The sequence below is a fragment of the Garra rufa genome, chromosome 12 (assembly GCF_049309525.1).
Source record: "Garra rufa chromosome 12, GarRuf1.0, whole genome shotgun sequence".
NCBI lineage: Eukaryota > Metazoa > Chordata > Actinopteri > Cypriniformes > Cyprinidae > Garra > Garra rufa.
In genome coordinates this window covers 11,099,718-11,118,075 of record NC_133372.1, presented here as the reverse complement: position 1 = coordinate 11,118,075, position 18,358 = coordinate 11,099,718, and the positions used below count along the sequence as shown (strand labels likewise).

The 18,358-nt window shown below is 34.9% G+C and overlaps 1 protein-coding gene across 1 annotated transcript; it reads left to right on the top strand.

The window, feature by feature from the left end:
- Positions 1 to 223: 223 nt before the first annotated feature.
- gpr155b (G protein-coupled receptor 155b) lies at positions 224 to 17,328 on the top strand. The gene is made up of 17 exons (XM_073851581.1): positions 224 to 377; positions 2,362 to 2,835; positions 2,922 to 3,100; positions 3,170 to 3,390; positions 4,683 to 4,851; positions 4,944 to 5,099; positions 7,285 to 7,368; positions 7,606 to 7,726; positions 7,875 to 7,959; positions 8,080 to 8,170; positions 8,284 to 8,491; positions 10,313 to 10,384; positions 10,471 to 10,574; positions 11,840 to 11,935; positions 12,014 to 12,078; positions 12,163 to 12,300; positions 16,106 to 17,328. Exons 2-17 carry the CDS (start codon positions 2,418 to 2,420, stop codon positions 16,152 to 16,154), a joined length of 2,256 nt encoding a protein of 751 aa, XP_073707682.1. The 5' UTR covers positions 224 to 377; positions 2,362 to 2,417; the 3' UTR covers positions 16,155 to 17,328.
- Positions 17,329 to 18,358: the final 1,030 nt, after the last annotated feature.

Sequence of the window (18,358 nt, the reverse complement as noted above, 5' to 3'; positions counted from 1 at the left end):
GATTCCTTCAATACTAATATTAGAGGCAACATGACGCCCATCCACTAGCGCGCATGACTCTGGCCAATCACATGAGAATGTTCCATGAAGATCAGCATATCGTCTACATTTCCACCAATCAGCGACATGACCAGACGAATTAGGGCGGGTCTTGTCATGTCATTGGCGGAATCGCGTGTCAGTCATTCAGTGATTTGACATTGAAAGTAACAGAGTGCCGAATCGCTGGAGATGCTGTGAGCAGAGTGCAAGTATGGATGTTTCGAGCGTGTTTTTCTTTTACAACATGATATTTAATCCATTTATCGATCATCTAGACACGTGAACACATGGTACTTCATCGACAACTGTTATATTTCACTTGTTTTTTTCACAAGGTAAGACTGAAACGTTTGTAGTACAGATGACAAATGTAGCTGATTTGACTGCATTCAATGGCCTTGTTTATCATAAGAAATAACATATGTTCATTTATTTTAAGACTTAAGGTATACTATTGTGTTAGTGTAATCATCATCATAGTAGGCAAAGTAATCTATTATTATTAACAATAATATTCATAATTATTTATTTGAATTCAATCAGTATTTTTTATTGTAAGAACAAGTTACAGCAATACAATGTTGTTTGATATCTTATATATTAATGTAATGTACAATAAATGAACAATTACTATTTTATATTTAAAAATATTTAGAAATGTAATTATTTATTGATTTTTTTGGCATCATTACTTCAGTCACATGATCCCTCAAAAATCATTCTAATATTCAGATTTGCTGCTCAAAAACATTTGAAGAGTTTATTTGTAAAAACAGATAACTAAATGTTTAACAATTTTCAAAAATCAGGTTTTTTCATTGAACAGTTATTTGTTTTTGAAAATAAACTCTTATTTATTATTATTATTATTATTATTTTAGAAATAAGAAATTAAGAAATATTTTGTAACATAAATGTCTTTTGATCAATTGAAAAAATCCTTGCTAAATAAAAATAATGTAGCTGATTTGACTGCATTCAATGGCCTTGTTTATCATAAGAAATAACATATATGTTCATTTATTTTTAAGACTTAAGGTTTTATACTATTGTGTTAGTATATATATATATGAATATTATAATATAGTGCAGTTCGTCAGTATACAGATATTTTTTGCACATCATTTAAAAAATAATTTGTTAGTGTAATCATCATCATTGTAGTAAAGTAATCTATTATTATCAACAATAATATTTATAATTATTTGATTTTGATTTTGATGTCTTCTGCTCACCAAGCCTGCATGTATTTGATCCAAAGTACAGCAAAAATGTAAAATTGTTAAATATATATTTATATTTTATTATTTCACTATTTAAAATAACTTTTGTATTTTATATTTAAAAATGTTTTAGGAATTTATTCCTTTGATTTCAAAGCTGATTTTTTTGGCATTACTTCAGTCACATGATCCCTCAAAAATCATTCTAATATTCAGATTTGCTGCTCAAAAACTTGTGAATAGTTTATTTGCCAAAACGGATAACTCAATTTTTAACAATTTTCATAAATCATTTTTTTTCATTGTATATTTCAATTAATCTCAATCAAACTGCAGTTGGGTTATTTTGATTAAGTAAAAATAACCCCCAAAAAACAAACAACCCCCCCCCCCCCAAAAAAAAAACAATACTAACACAATAAAAACATGGTAACATAATAAAAAAACATTATTTTTGAAAAAAAAAAAAAATGTTTTTGCAAATACCAAATCAATTTAAAGAATAAAACTAAAATAAAACTAACTTGCTAAATAAAACTAATAATTTCTATAATTTCTTTCCAAAAATAATTATACTGATTCCAAGCTTTTGAATGGTATAGTGTATAATGTTTTAGTGTATAATGTAGTTCAAGCATTTTATTTCAGATAAATGCTGATCTTTGGATCTTTCTATTCATCGAATCCTAAAAATATCTAATCAAGTGTTTTAAATATTGATAATAATAATAATAAAATGTTTCTTGAACAGCAAATCAGCATATTAGAATAATTTATAAAGGATCGTTTGACACTGAAGACTGGAGTAATGATGCTAAAAATTTAGCTTTGATCAGATGAATAAATTTCATTTTAGAATATATTCAAATAGAAAGCAGTTATTTGAAATATTACACAGTATTACAGCCTTTTCTCTATTTTGGATCAAATAAATGCAGGTTTGGTGAGCAGAAGAGAATTCTTTAAAAACATTAAAAATCTTACAGTTCAAAAACTTTTGACTGGTAGTGTACAAATTCATAAACACACTTTTGCTAGAAAAGGCAGCCGTTCTTTTGACTTTGCATCTTTCTCTCTGTCTGTTTTTTATTCCTAGCTTTCTGATTTTCACTGTTAGATCATCTCTCAGTGGTCCCTGTCAGCCTCATCGTCATGGAGGGCCAGTATGTTACCATTCATGGCCTCAACATCACTCACAGCCCTCTTGGAGCACCGGCCATGTCGATTGACAAACTTTTCCCAGCTCTGCTGGAGTGCTTTGGCATAATCTTGTGCGGCTATATAGCGGGTCGCAGTGAAATCATCAGCCCTGGACAGGTCAAAGGCCTGGGGAACTTTGTGTCGTGCTTCGCACTTCCCGCGTTGCTCTTCAAGAACATGGTGCAGCTGCGGTTTGAACATGTCGTCTGGGCTTTTCTATGGAGCGTTCTGATTGCAAAAGTGTGTGTGTTTGTCCTAGTTTGTATGCTGACGCTGCTGGTGGCAAACCCTGAGAACAAATACAGTAAAGCTGGGCTGTTTTCTATCTTTGCAACTCAAAGCAATGACTTTGCGCTAGGATATCCTATAGGTGAGGATCTCCTCATACACAAATACAAAGACACATGCAAACACAGTTGTGTACAAAACATGATATTATGTCATATTGCCCAACAGTGGATGCACTGTACAGGAGTTCACACCCAGAATATGTGCAGTATATATATCTGGTGGCTCCTGTGTCTCTGATGCTGCTGAACCCTGTGGGCTTTGCATTGTGTGAGATTCAGAGATGGAGACAGACCAATGACCGCAGCTACAGCAAAGGACATGTGATCTTTACAGTCATACTGCAGGTGCGTGTGTTTATCTCTGTCCAGGACTTTCCTTTTAAAGTTATTCTAACCTTTCCTCTTTTTTTCCAGGTTTTGAAGAACCCAATAGTCTTCATGGTTATTGTGGGAATTCTCTCTCATTTCCTGTTTGGTGGACATGTGCCTGTTTTACTAGGAGAGTTTGTTGATGGACTGGCAAACTCTTTTGGAGGGGCGGCACTCTTTTATCTGGGCCTGAACATGGTGGGACAGATGGGTAAACTCACACGTACCACTGGGGTTTCCCTCATCCTGCTTATTACTGCCAAACTGTGAGTGAAAAAGACTCTCAAAAGTTTACATACACCTTGCAGATTCTGCAAAATGTTAATTATTTTACCAAAATAAGAGGGATCATACAAAATGCATGTTTTTTTTTTCATTTATAACTGACCTGAATAAGATATTTCACATGAAAGACATTTACATACAGTCACAAGAGAAAACAATAGTTGAATTTATAAAAATTACCCCATTCAAAAGTTTACATCCCCTTGATTCTTAATACGGTGTTGTTACCTGAATGATCCACAGCGGTTTTTTGTGTAGTGATAGTTGTTCATGAGTCCCTTGTTTGTCCTGAACAGTTAACTGCCGGCTATTCTTCAGAAAAATTCTTCAGGTCCCACAAATTCTTTGGTTTTTCAGCATTTTTGTGTATTTGAACCCTTTCCAACAATGACTGTATGATTTTGAGATCCGTCTTTTCACACTCAGGACAACTGAGGGACTCATATGCAACTATTACAGAAGGTTCAAATGCTGGGGGTGAAAACTTTTTGAATTTGAAGATCAATAAATTTAACTTACTTTGTCTTCTGGGGAACATGCAAGTATCTTCTGTAGCTTCTAAAGGGCAGTACTTAATAGAAAAAATATGTTATTAAGGCAAAATAAGAAAAATCTACACATCTTCATTCTGTTCAAAAGTTTACACCCCTGGCTCTTAATGCATCGTTTTTCCTTCTGAAGCACCAGTGAGCGTTTGAACCTTCTATAATAGTTACATATGTCCCTCAGTTGTCCTGAGTGTGAAAAGATGAATCTCAAAATCATACAGTCATTGTTGGAAAGGGTTCAAATACACAAAAATGCTGAAAAAACAAAGAATTTGTAGGACCTGAAGGATTACAGTTTAACAGTTTAACTGTTCAGGACAAACAAGGGGCTCATAAACAACTATCACTAAACAAAAAACACAGCTGTGGATCATTCAGGTAACAACACAGTATTGAGAATCAAGTGTATGTAAACTTTTGAACAGGGTCATTTTTATAAATTCAACTATTATTTTCTCTTGTGGACTATATGTAAACGTCTTTTATGTGAAATATCTTATTCAGGTCAGTACTAAATAAAAAATAACTCTATAAATAGCATTTTGTATGGTCCCTCTTGTTTTGGTAAAGTAATGAACAGATTCTGCAAGGTGTATGTAAACTTTTGACCATAACTGTATATGCTATTATAATGCATACATTTTGAGTATAGGCCTAAATATATATTTTAAGTGCTCATCCATACGCTTCAGACAGATTTATGACTGTGTGTTTCTGTTTTCCAGACTAGTTATGCCATTGATGTGTAAGGACATGGTGGAGTTGCTGGATACTGGCAATTCCAGCTCTGTAAATCACTCCAGCCTGTCTGATTATGCTTTCCTTTATGGAGTCTTCCCTACTGCTCCCAGCGTGGCCATATATGCTGCTCAGTACAACATGGAGCTGGAGGTGGTAAGTGTCGAATGAATTCCAGCAAATGTCACACAGATTGCTATTAAACATTTAGACAACACAGTTCAGTAAAAGTGTATTGTGTGTGGTAGGTGACCTCTGGTATGGTCATTAGCACATTCCTGTCAGCGCCTATCATGTATGTGTCAGCATGGTTACTGACCATTCCATGGATGGAGGCCACATCTCTGGTGAAGGAGCTCCAGGACGTGAGCTTTAACGTCAGCATTGTCTGCCTAATAGCCCTGGTGAGTGTGTGTGGGTGAATGTGTGTAAGAACACATGCCATTTGCTTACAGACTTTTTCAGTTAGATCTCTTCTCTTCTTCTGTCTATTCTGGCTCACTTACATTTCGGTTCTGTTTGGTTCTGTTCTGTTGATTTCTTTTATCTATTTTATTCTTTTCTATTCTGTCTATGTCCTCTTCCCACCTCTTGTCTTATCTGGTTAACTTTTAATTTTCTTCTATGCTGTGTATTTAGTCTATTCTATTTTGTTCTGTTTTCAGGTTTTCTTTTTCTATCTCTTATGGTTCATTTCATTTCATTTCAGTTTTTTAGGGTTTCTCCTGTTTTTTTCTGGTTAATCTCTGATTCTGTTCTATTCTATTCAATGTATCTGTCTTTTCTATTTAGGTTCTTTTCTGACTTGCCTGGTTCACTTCTGCTTCTATTCTGTTCTTTCCTTTTTCTGTCATTTCAATTCTATTCTATTCTGTTCTGTTCTATTCTGTTCTATTCAGGTTTTCTTCTCTTCTGTCACTTTTGGTTTACTTCAAATTTTTATTCTGTTTTTTTGTTCACTTCTGTTTGTTCACTTCTGTTCACTTCTATTCTATTCTATTTCTATTCTATTGTATTCTATTCAGGTGCTCTTCTCTTCTGATTTTATTTCAGATTTTATTCTATTCTTTTTTGTTCACTTCCATCTATTCAGTTCTGTTCACTTCTATTATATTTTATTTTGTTCTGTTCACTTAATTTTTTTCTATTCTACTTTATTTTTTCTATTCAAGTGTTTTTCTCTTCTGTCTATTCTGGCTAACTTTAGATTTTATTCTATTCTTTTATGTTCACTTCCATATATTCGGTTAGGTTATATTCTATTCTATTCTATTCTATTCTATTCTATTCTATTCAGGCGTTCTTCTCTTCTTCTAGTTCCTCTGGTTTACTCCAGATTTTATTCTATTCTTTTTTCACTTCTGTCTATTCAGTTCTGTTTACTGTATTTATTTAATATTCTGTTTTATTCAGGTGCTCTTCTGTCTCTCCTGGTTTACTTAAATTTTATTCTATTCTTATTTTGTTTACTTCCATCTATTCAGTTCTGTTCCCTTCCGTTCTATTCTATTCTGTCCTGTTCACTTCATTCTGTTCTTTTCTATTCACTGCTTCAGTCTTTTCTAATAGGGTTCGTTTTTGTTTTGACTGGTTCATTCCTGCTTCTATTCTGTTCCGTTCCCATCTTCTGTCATTTCTATTCTATTCTATTCTATTCTATTCTATTCTATTCTATTCTATTCTATTCTATTCTATTCAGGTGCTCTTCTCTTTTTCTGTCTCTTCTAGTTTGTTTTAGATTTTGTTCTATTCTTTTTTGTTCACTTCTGTCTGTTCAGTTCTGTTTACTTCTGTTCTATTCTATTCTATTCTATTCTATTCTATTCTATTCACTGCCTCTGTATTTTCTATCTGTATGTCTATTCTATTCAAGTCTAGTCTAGTGTAGTCTAGTCTAGACTATTTTGTTCAGGTTCTTGTCTTGTTTCTGTTTCTATTCTGTTAACTTGTTCTATTCTATTCTATTCTGGTCTGTTGTTTTATTCAGGTTTTTAGGTTTCTTTTTTATGTTCTATATATTTAAGTGGGTCTATATCTATAAAGGGAGAGATATGCCTTTGAAAGACCTAGCTTAATACGCATGTGTAGCCATAGAGGACATATATAAGAATATTAAGAGGATTAAAAATCAAAGGTTCTACATCAAACAGAGAAATATCTGAAATATTTGATCCTAGAAACAATGAGTTACAAAATCTGGATTACCAGAATGTTTGTGTGTGTGTGTGTGTGTGTGTGTGTGTGTGTGTGTGTGTGTGTGTGGGGACCAAATGTCCCCACAAGGATAGGAATACCAGTAGATTTTGACCTTGTGGGGACATTTCTCAGGTCCCCATGAGGAAACAGGCTTATAAATCATGCACAATGAGTTTTTTTGAGGAAGTAAAAGTATGCACAATCTCCTGTGAGGGCTAGGTTTAGGTGTAGGGTAGGTGTAGGGCGATAGAAAGTACGGTTTGTACAGTATTAAAACCATTACGCCTATGGAATGTCCCCATAAAACATGTAAACCCAACATGTGTGTGTGTGTGTGTGTGTGTGTGTGTGTGTGTGTGTGTGTGTGTGTGTGTGTGTGTGTGTGTGTTGCAGGTTTGGACCCTTGCTGTCATGCTGTTGAGTAAGAAGTTTAAGAGGTTGCCGCATATGTTTGCCACAAATCTGTTCTTAGCACAGGTACATAATATTGCACAAAGACAGACATTCATTATTCAATAGACAAATACTGAATGAGGGACCTTAATCATATCTTTTGTGGTTTGATCTTTTGACTAACAACTATCCTAAATACCCTAAAAACACTCAGAACACCTTAGCAGTCATAAAGCAATGCCCTGTCAACCAGCAAGCCATTTTCTGAGATGTGATATTCCTAAGTATGCTATTGTTTTTTTTTTTTTGTCTCTTTTGCAGCTCGTAGCATGCATATCAATGATCTCGTGGAAGTTTGTTCTGAAGCAGGAGAACGCGTTTGGCCAAATTCTCACCTTTACACTACTTTATGGGTCTCTTTACAGTACCTACATGTGGACAGGTAACAAATCATCAAACACTTACACACTTACAAACAATACTTTATGAATAAGGGTAATTTTCATTGTGTGAATTTAGGTTGCGATACATCTTCTTTGTGTTGTGCAGTTGTAGCGATGTTTAGCAGTTGTGTAGATATTGTGTTGTAGGTCTTTTGGCGTTCGCTCTTACTTTATTGGGCAGAAATGAAAACTTGAAAGTGAAACCTATTGTTTTCATCATCCTTGGTTGGGGGTGAGTATATGTGTATAGACGTGTGTGCATGCTATTGTATTTATTATTCCAAAATAAACCCATTCATTGGATTTACTCATTGGAGAAAACACCTTTTGTGTTTTAATTTTCTTATCTCAGAATTCCGTTTCTGATTGTGGGTGGCCTGCTCATGATAGGACAAAGAATGAGTGACAACTTCGACTCCGCCTTCTTTTATGGCAAGGGGCAGGTAGGTTAGGATTTTTGACTGTGTTTATACAAAACATCACAATGCATGTCACAGTTTCTTTGTGTCTGTCTATTAACTTCTCCCCACTTCTTCCGCTATGTCTTTCTCTTCAGATTGTGTGTACTGTGGTAGTTCTAGGCTGTAGCATCGTCCTGGGTGGTCTGTCTTTATTGAGTTTGAGCCGAGGGGCCCAGGAAGAGCAAAACTATCAAGCCCTAGATCAAAGCTCAATGACAGCCACAACAGAAGATGTGAGACAACCCCAAACAGAGAACCAGCAGTCATCTGGGCTACAGCAAACCTACAGCAGCCTCAACACAGGTAGGCTGTGTATTTCAGTGTTGGGGAACTAAAAGTAGGAAAGCAACTAATTTAAAGGGTTAGTTCCCCCCAAATTAAAAATTCTTATTTTTACTCACATTTATGGCACTCCAAACATGTTTGACTTTCTTTCTTCTGTGGAACACAAAATATATGTGTTTTGGTTTGAACCCCATTGACTTTTCTTAGAATATCTTTTGTGTTAGAAAAAAGAAACCCGTTTAGAACAGCATATGGAGGAGTAAATAATGTTAAAGTAGTCCTATAATGCTTTTTCACTTTTTGAATTTTAGCCAGTGTGTGGTGTGTATGTTTGGGCATAAAAAACATCTACAAAGTTACAAATCTCAAAGTCCGCTCTAAAGAAAGATATTTAGTTTTTTTTAAAAAGTCCCTTTTCAAGGACTATAGTGAATGGCTCCTTTGGACTACATTGTTTGTTTTCCAGATGCTATGATGTCACAACGCAGTCCATTAGACTATCATTCAAATAAATCCAATCTACAAAAAATTTGAATCGTTGGCAGGTAGGAAGGGACAAGGTGCGGGATTAGCCTAAATTTAGTGATGTTGCATGGACAGCTGCTTCTGGGATGCTTCAGCGAGCTGCAGGACGGCTGGTAAAAAAAGCAAGCAATGACTAAAGCAGGAGTTCTCAACTCACTCACCCTCCATGCATCCTAGGTGTATATGACTTCCTTCTTTCAGACAAGTTTGCATTTGTCTAAAAATCATCCTGGAACTTCCAAGCTTTAAAACGGCATAGACTGGTGTTTCTCTACATCAGTCCAAAACAAGTCCAATAAAGTGCATCGATCCATAAAAGTGCCTCACATGGCTCTGTGGGGGTCAATAAAAGCCTCTTGTAGCGAACCCATGTTTTTTTAAGAAAAATATCCATATTTAAAACATAAGAATCACTTTAATCAAACTTGCGCAGTTGTACACGAAATTAGCTGCTTTGTGAAGGGGCGTGGCAGGACTGAAATGCCATCTAAGCTGTTCGCCAATCGCAACGCATTGGGACTACTAACCAATAACAACACATTTCGTTTTTCAGAAGGCGGGCCTTCATCAAACCGGGAACTAATCGAGGCTGGGGTGAAAACTATTGTAATAATGTAAATTATGTGAAAAATAATGCATCTTTCGAACCACTAAGCATGAGAGCCTGTTCTAGTGCACCAGCAAAACAAAATAAAGACTTTGTAAAAGAGCATAATAGGACCCCTTTAAAATTTTCATTTTTGAGTGAACTATCCCTTTAAAGAAATAGTTCACCCAAAAAATACAAATTTGCTAAAAATGTACTCAATCTAGAACCATCCAAGATGTAGAGTTTGTTTTATCATCAGAACAGATTTGGAGAAATTTACATCATTTTCCCAGCAACGGATCTTCTATAGTGAATGGGTGCCGTCAGAATGAGTCAAAACAGCTTATGAAAACATTACAGTAATCTAGACGACTCCAGTCCATTAATTAAAACATCTTCTAAAGTAAAACGTTGCATGTTTGTAAGAAGCAAATTTATCATTAACTGATAATTGTGGATTATTGTGATGTTTTTATCATCTGTTTGAACCCATTCTGATGGCACCCATTTGATGCAGAGGATCCATTGGTGAACAAGTCATGTAATGCAAAATTATTCCAAATCTGTTCCAGTGAAAAAAACAAATTAATTTACATCTTGGATAGCCTGAGGGTGATTTTCATTTTTAAGTGAACTACAACATCCACTATTTAGTAGTGGATTTCCAGTACTGCATATATTTCTAGGATGTATATATAGTATAACTTCTGATTTGTTATTGACAGACGTTTGTTGCAGTGAACCCATGCCAGATATGATAGTCGGACATCTTAACGACTCTCCAGTGCCTTCAGCAGGTTGATTTTTTTTTTATTTCATTCTTATCCTAACCAAGTTATTAAAAAGTTTCATCAGGGAAAATAAAAGTGAGTTTGTGTTCCAGGGATTTTCCTTAGAGAGGCTTCAAGTTCTTCACGTGTGCAGGAGGAGAGACAGATAGCTCGACATGTGCTCCTCTGCCTACTCCTCATTGTCAGCATGCTGGCTGTATGTCCACTTTACATACATTCCTAAAAAACGCATACAGTGGTGTGAAAAAGTGTTGACCCCCTTCCTGTTTTTTTTTTTTGCATGTTTGACACACTTTAATGTTTCAGGTCATCAAACAAATTTAAATATTGATCAAAGATAACACAAGTAAACACAACATGCAGTTTTTGAATGAAGTTTTTTACAGAAAGACAGAATTCATGGTTCCATTTATCACAGAAAGTCTTCCAGGTCCAGAAGCAGCAAAACAGCCCCAGACCATCACACTACCACCACCATATTTTACTGTTGGTATGATGTTCTTTTTCTGAAATGCTGTGTTACTTTTACGCCAGATGTAATGGGACACACACCTTCCAAAAAGTTAAACTTTTGTCTCGTCAGTCCACAGAGTATTTTCCCAAAAGTCTTGGGGATCATCAAGATGTTTTCTGGCAAAACTGAGACCTTTATGTTCTTTTTGCTCAGCAGTGGTTTTCGTCTTGGAACTCTGCCATGCAGGCCATTTTTGCCCAGCCTCTTTCTTATGGTGGAGTCATGAACACTGACCTTAACTGAGGCAAGAAAGGTCTGCAGTTCTTTAGATGTTGTTGTGGGGTCTTTTGTGACCTCTTGGATGAGTCGTCGCTGTGCTCTTGGGGTAATTTTAGTAAGCCGGCACCACTGTTCCATGTTTTCGTCATTGGTGAATAATGGCTATCACTGTGGTTCGCTGGAGTCCCAAAGCTTTAGAAATGGCTTTATAACCTTTTCCAGACTGATAGATCTCACTTTCTTTCTCATTTGTTCCTGAATTTCTTTGGATCTCAACATGATGTCTAGCTTTTGAGGATCTTTTGGTCTACTTCACTTTGTCAGGCAGGTCCTATTTAAGTGATTTCTTGATTGCAAACAGGTGTGGCAGTCATCAGGCCTAGGTGTGGCTAGAGAAACTGAACTCAGGTGTAATAAACCACAGACCAACTTTTTCACACAGGGCCATGTGGGTTTGGATTTTTTTTCCCTTCATAAAAAAACCCCTTTATTTAAAAACTGCATGTTGTGTTTGCTTGTGTTATCTTTGATTAATATTTAAATTTGTTTGATGATCTGAAACATTAAAGTGTGACAAACATGCAAAAAAATAAAAAATCAGGAAGGGGGCCAACCCTTTTTCAAACCACTCTACATACCCATGCATATTAAAAGTATTGTAAATTATACTCAGAGTAGTATTTTCAACATCTCTTTTATATTTGAAATTGGGTATTTGTTTATTTCAGAACCTGTCCAGCTGTCTGTGGTGGTTATTTAGTGCTGATCCAGGACGTCTTTACCTTGAACTGCAGTTCTTTTGTGCCGTAGCCAATTATGGACAGGTGATCAAAGTCACACAACTCTACAGATACATATGAAGAGCTGGTGCTAATATTTAAAATATCCTATTTCTCCATCAGGGTTTTGTTTCGTTTGGAATTTTTGGGTTGGATGAGCACCTTATTATTCTTCCATTCAAAAAGAGGTGAATCAGCCATGTTTTAGTATTCAAAACTCTAATGTGACAATTTTTAGATGTAGCCTAAGCAACTGCATTCTGTGGTTGTAGGCTGGCTGCTCTGTGTGGGTTTGGTCAGGAGGAAACCCCTGAGTCTGCTGGTGTTCCTGAGGAAATACGACTGACCTGTACACAGTTTGTGAGATACCACAAAGATCAGTGCGTTCAGGATATTGTTCGCAATAGAGGGTGAGTGTCAGTATTAATTTAGTATCATTGACAAACTTTTACCGTTTTTATTCATGTGTTAAGTTTGTCTTTTGTTTTTTTGTTTGTTAAATATGCCTATAGATTTAATACATTTATATTTCAGGTTTAGTTTTAGTTATTTTAATACTGCAAGTTAAGCTAAAAGAAAATTAAATGAAAAGTCTAGCAAAACATTTTTTATTTTATAATTTTACAAAAATAAATTATTATTATGGCCGTTAGCCACAAAAATAAATTATATATATATAATTTTTTAATGCATTTTTCTGTCACAAAAATAAATTATTTTGAAAATGCAAATGAAAAAAAAAAATTCAATAGAGTTTGGATGTCACCCATTGGCTATTTTTGGTATAATGCCTAAACAAAATTTAATAGGAACCTCATTTTTTTTATATCAACTTCAAATTTAAAACATAACTTATTTAGCCATATGGCTTTAATTTGACAGTAATTTTTTAATTGAAAATGTTTAAAATATAAAATATTTATTTTATATAAAATAAAATAAATTAGTACAGTACATTTTTTATTTTATTTTATATAAAATAAAAAAATTTGTACAGTACAATTTTTTTTACAGTAAATAATATGTAAGCACTTTCATGTCTATGTTCAAAACAGTTAAGGGGTTAAATATGAAATATATATATATATATATATATATATACATGGGCGACATTTGACTCTTGAGTCAGGGGGGGCAAGAAAAAAAATCAGATGTAAGCATTAAAACAGTGCCCTACGGTAATGCAGCACATCAAAGCAGTCAATTAAAGCGCTGCACTTCAGCCCGGGCCGATGGGCCCTGACTTTTTTTTACACCACAGGGCTACGGCTTCGGGACAATTTTCACGTCATAGTTCAGACCTGGGCCGGCATCGGGCCTGTTTTAGGCTTCTCCTTATTTTCATAATTTAGACATCCATCAATTATGGTGAAGAAAAAAAATGCCGCGCTGGTGGAAACAACACGAAACTTCACTTTCGCTTTCACTTTTGAGACCGACTCAGACACCGTTTAGTGTGCTTTAGTGCAGCTGAATCCGCGTTCAAGCACAATAGGCTAAAACTCGCCCCAAGCACCGGCAAAAATAAATAGCAATGAATGTGTCGAGGAAAGAGTACGGACATAAATGAATTATTTATTAATTAATTTGTGTATTCTGAGTCAGTGTCGCAAAGATCCTGACTCGCAATCTCGTTTTTGGACGCACCTTTAGAGAGAAATTCATCTTTACGGATTACATGAAAGAGTTTGTGCTTTTGATTTGTTTTATTTCGTTAAGTAATAATTTAAAGCTTTCTATAAATGTATTTATTATGTCTGTGAGGCATGCATTTCGCTTCATTTTGTTAAGCACTCCTGTTCAAGAACCAGACGGCAGAAAGCACATAATTTTTGTTTTCTTTATTTTATAAAAATGCTGTAACGTTTTTTTCGATGTATTACTCGTACTTTGTGAGCAAAAATGACGGATAATTTTAAATTGCTTCCAATGAAAAAAAATGCAAGTGATCGCGCTGGTACCTCGATGTCCTGCAAGCTTTAGCTTCCACTTTCTGCACAAACTATGCGCATATAGCGCACATTTATCTGTAACTTTTAAATACCATTGTTTTATACTTGAACTGTTTTATATCTATAGATTTCATTTTAGGCAAGTCGTGATGATTTGAGAAGGCAAACTGATCAAACAGACTATGATCAGTCTTCCGCTGGGCGCTGTTCGGTAAATATAGCCTATATATAACGTTGTATATTTAACGAATAAAAAATGCTCCAAGCGTTTTTCTAAATTAGCTAAATAAAAAACGAAACTAAATATAAACATTTTGCCATTACATACAAAACTGAACTATTTTATAGCTGAAACAGTAAGTTGTTTTGGGAGAAGGGGAAAATATATTTTTATCCCGTCTATTGCTTCACCGTTATTTTGAGAATAAACCCAGCGTAAATATGCAAATGTCACTCCCAAAACATATCAGCTTGCATGTGCCGAAAAACGAAAGTTTCATACAAATTCTAAATGGATTATAGCCTGGAAAGTGCAAAGCACGCTCCCCTTATTATCACTAAAAGTTCATAGAGATTCTCACAAAATTCCGTTATAATTAATAAAGCTCTCTAAACTACACAATATTGTATTTACATCGCGTCTACACTCATAAGATGATTCACGAGCGCACAAAACGGCACTTAATAAAAACCGATCAGGCGCTTTCAGCAGCGAGTGAATTCTGACAAGTGTTTCTAATTGTTCGGAAACAACAGATATGTCTGTGATTGGCTACATTGCTCAACGCTGCAAAAACACGTTGGATAGTTTGCCAGATCTTCAATTGCTTTGCTTTCGTTTGAGGGTATAATAGCACCGTCTAGTTCCCAAGTACAACCGAGCCTAAGCTTGGCTAAAGCAGTTGCAGCGGGGCTGTCGAGGATTCCATGACTAACCACAGGGGGGGCAACTGCCCCCCCTTGCCCCCCCCTAATGTCGCCCATGTATATATATATATATATATATATATGAATAAAATATATATATATGAATAATATATATATATATAAAATATATATAATATATATAAACTTGTTTTTTACGGTTGTATTTTTTCCTTTAAATTTTAGTTTTAGTTAAAGGATTAATTCACTTCCAGAATTTTTTTTACAGATAATTTACTCACCCCTTTGTCATCACAGATGTTTATGTCTTTATTTCTTCAGTCGTAAAGAAATTGTTTCTTGAGGAAAACATTTCAGGAATTATCTCCATATAATGGACTTCATTGTTGCCCCTAAGTTTGAACTTCCAAAATGCAGTTTAAATGCAGCTTCAAATGGCTCCAAACGATCCCAGCCGAGGAAGAAGGGTCTTATCTAGCGAAACGATCGGTCATTTTCGAAACAAATTCACAATTTATATACTTTTTACCCTCAAATGTTCAGAAAAGAGTTCACACAGGCATAGACCAGACAAGCATTTGAGGTTTAAAAGTATATAAATTGTCAGTTTGATTCAAAACCATTTTGCTAGATAAGACCCTTCTTCCCGGGCTAGGATCTTGAAGCTGCATTTAGACTGCATTGTGGACATTCAAACTTGGGGCACCAATGAAGTTATATGGAGAGAAATCAATAAATGGTTTCATCAAGGAACTTAATTTCTTATCGACTGAAGAAAGAAAGACATGAACATCTTGGATGACAAGGGGGTGAGTAAATTATCTGTAAATTTTTGTTCTGGAAGTCAACTACTCCTTTAATGATAATAACCTGGGCGAATATGTGTTTGAGATGTTTGATGTTCAGATATTTCATAATTGGTTAAACAGGAATTGCTTTTAATATATAATTTAATGGAGTAATGCTGCAGTGTACTTTAGTGTTTCCATAGCAATTTTAGCAACATTCTCCAGTTGTGAATCACAAGCACATATATTATTAGTTTATTTCTGGGCCAGTTTTATTTATGGCACAGAGTAGACAATACATTATTGGAAAAGAGATGGTAGCCCACCAAGACATTTATTATTACATTTAAAAGTCATATTTTTTAGCAATTTGTATATTTAAAGTTACGAAGGGGATACATCATTTATTAAGTCAGTTTTCTGTGAGGGACTAATCAAGATGCTCTAACAACTAAAAATAAAACAGTGCCACAGTCACAGCTTTACACTGTTTGTGGAATCAGTATTAAAAATTAAAGTGTGTAAAAAACACACTTCACCTTTAAATCTTTCTGTCCATTTTCTCTTTCTTTCTCTCATTTTCTTTCTAGTGGGTCTTCTGAATCTCTTTCTGGACCAGTTGGTGAATCTTTTCTTTGACTGACAGGTGTACTCATGGGTATATGAGAATTCACATGAGTTCATTGGTTCCTGTTTGTGGGCGTGGCCAAAGATAGAAAGGCGTGGCCTTGCTTTCAGGACACAGCTGCAGAAGAACGTTGTCTTACTCAATGTGACCCATTTATATGGCTTCCAACTCCCTGTGGTATTTCTTCAAACATATCTCAACTTTGTAATATGACACAAACCGAAGAAAGAACTAAATAGACTGAATTATGACTGACCTATGAAACAAGCTGTTCTGTCATCCGTATTTGTTGTACTTCTTGAATTACTATGCATGGCATGCAAAGAACACAAAATTCTCCTTTTATCTTATTTTAACAGGCCTTGAATTACACACACTTCTGCTCTGTTTTAAAACCTAGTGAGCTGCCTGTGGAGGGTGGAAAGTGAGCAACTTGGTTAAGCTGTCTTCTAGGATTCAGAATTATACCCAAATTTTAGGGCAGCATGTAAACTTTTTAGAAAGGCAATCCCAGAATGCACTGATACAATCTTCCGTGAAAAATAAGTCCAAAATGGTGAATGAGGCGAATGAAAAATGTCTTCTTTTATCCTGTATTCATGTGTGCTATGTATCTTGAATATGCTGATTTTAAACACTGTTTAAATCTATTCAAAGTCGAATCTCCTATGCAGTACCCAATTTGTATGGTACACAGAGTTGCTGTGTTTTTAATTAGTCGCTTAGGGGTTTCAAGACGACAAGAATGCTGCCTTAGAAGGTTTTGGAACAGAGCAAATGACGCATTTGCAGAACTCTGAATGTGAACTAATTATTAGATTAATTATATGATGAAATGGTCATGAAACACTGAAATATGCTGTCTACACAAGTGCTTTAAAAACACTTCTGACTGGGATTTTAATTGTATGCTTTGTCTAACTAGTGAGCCTTGTCTTGATGACAAGACTGTATGGCATTGTAGCAAAGCAATACAAGACCTGTTTACAAACCTGAAAATTATCCTACACAGTTACATTTTTAGAGCTAACCAAGAAGAAATTCAGGACAATCTCTGGAATTAACAATGGGGTCACTCCATTTTTAAACTACGGCACTATTTTATGTTCCTTAATGTTGACTGAAGTGTGAAAATTCCCTAATTTCGCATCTTTTATGTATGTAAATTTGTTTTGCTGGTGTTAATCTATATAAGTGATTGCATTTATGTTTCTCTGACTAAGTATGTCATAAATTTATATCTAGGTATGTGAAATGAAAGCAGGCGGTCAGTAACTGGTGAAAAGTTTCTGTTACTGGTTTTAGAAGTCATAAATGGTTTAATTTCTGTAATACTGTTCATACATTAAAGTCAAAAACAGTGTCAAAAGCTGTACCTTTTGACACTGAATGAAGATGTGTACATTTTTCTTATTTTGGCTAAATGTCATATTTTTTCCATTTAGTACTGTCCTTCAGAAGCTACAGAAGATACATGTTTACCAGAAGACAAAATGAGTTATATTTACCCTGATCTTCAGATTCAAAAATCATACAGTCATGGTTGGAAAGGATTCAAATACACAAAAAAATGCTGAAAAATCAAAGAATTTGTGGAGCCTGAAATATTTTTTTTGAAGAACAACAGGCAGTTTGGGACTTACAAACAAGGGACTTATAAACATTGTATAACTAAAAAAAACACACACACAGCTGTGGTTCATTCAGGTTACAACCCAGTATTAAGAATCAAGCGTAAATAAACTTTTAAACGGTGTCATTTTTATAAATTCAGATATTATTTCTATTGTGGACTATATGTAAACATATTTCATGTAAAATATCTTATTCAGGTAAGTACTAAATAAAAAAATACCATGCCTTTTGCATTATCGCTCTTATTTTGGTAAAATGATTAACATTTTGCAGATTCTGGAAGGTGTATGTAAACTTTTGACCTCAACTGTATACACTCACTGATGAAAAAAAAAAAAAGAGAAAAACCAGCCTATGCTGGATGGCTAGTTTTAGCTGGTCAGCAGGCTGGTTTTAAAGAGGTTTCGGCCACTTTCTCTGCCTGGTCAGGCTGGGAAACCACCAGCTAAAACCTGCTACTTCCAGCTTAAACCAGCCAATCAGGCTGGTTTTAGCTGTGTTTATTTTTTATTTTTTTATTATTATTTTTTTTTTTCAGCAGGGATAGCTAGTCAAAATAACACTGTAGATATATTCAGTG

Excerpts from the sequence above, each read along its gene's own strand:
- gpr155b (XM_073851581.1), top strand. The coding sequence starts at position 2,418 with ATGGAGGGCCAGTATGTTACCATTCATGGCCTCAACATCACTCACAGC. Across the intron at positions 5,100-7,284 it reads TTGTCTGCCTAATAGCCCTG|GTTTGGACCCTTGCTGTCAT; the intron begins GTGAGTGTGTGT and ends TGTGTGTTGCAG. Across the intron at positions 12,079-12,162 it reads ATTCTTCCATTCAAAAAGAG|GCTGGCTGCTCTGTGTGGGT; the intron begins GTGAATCAGCCA and ends CTGTGGTTGTAG.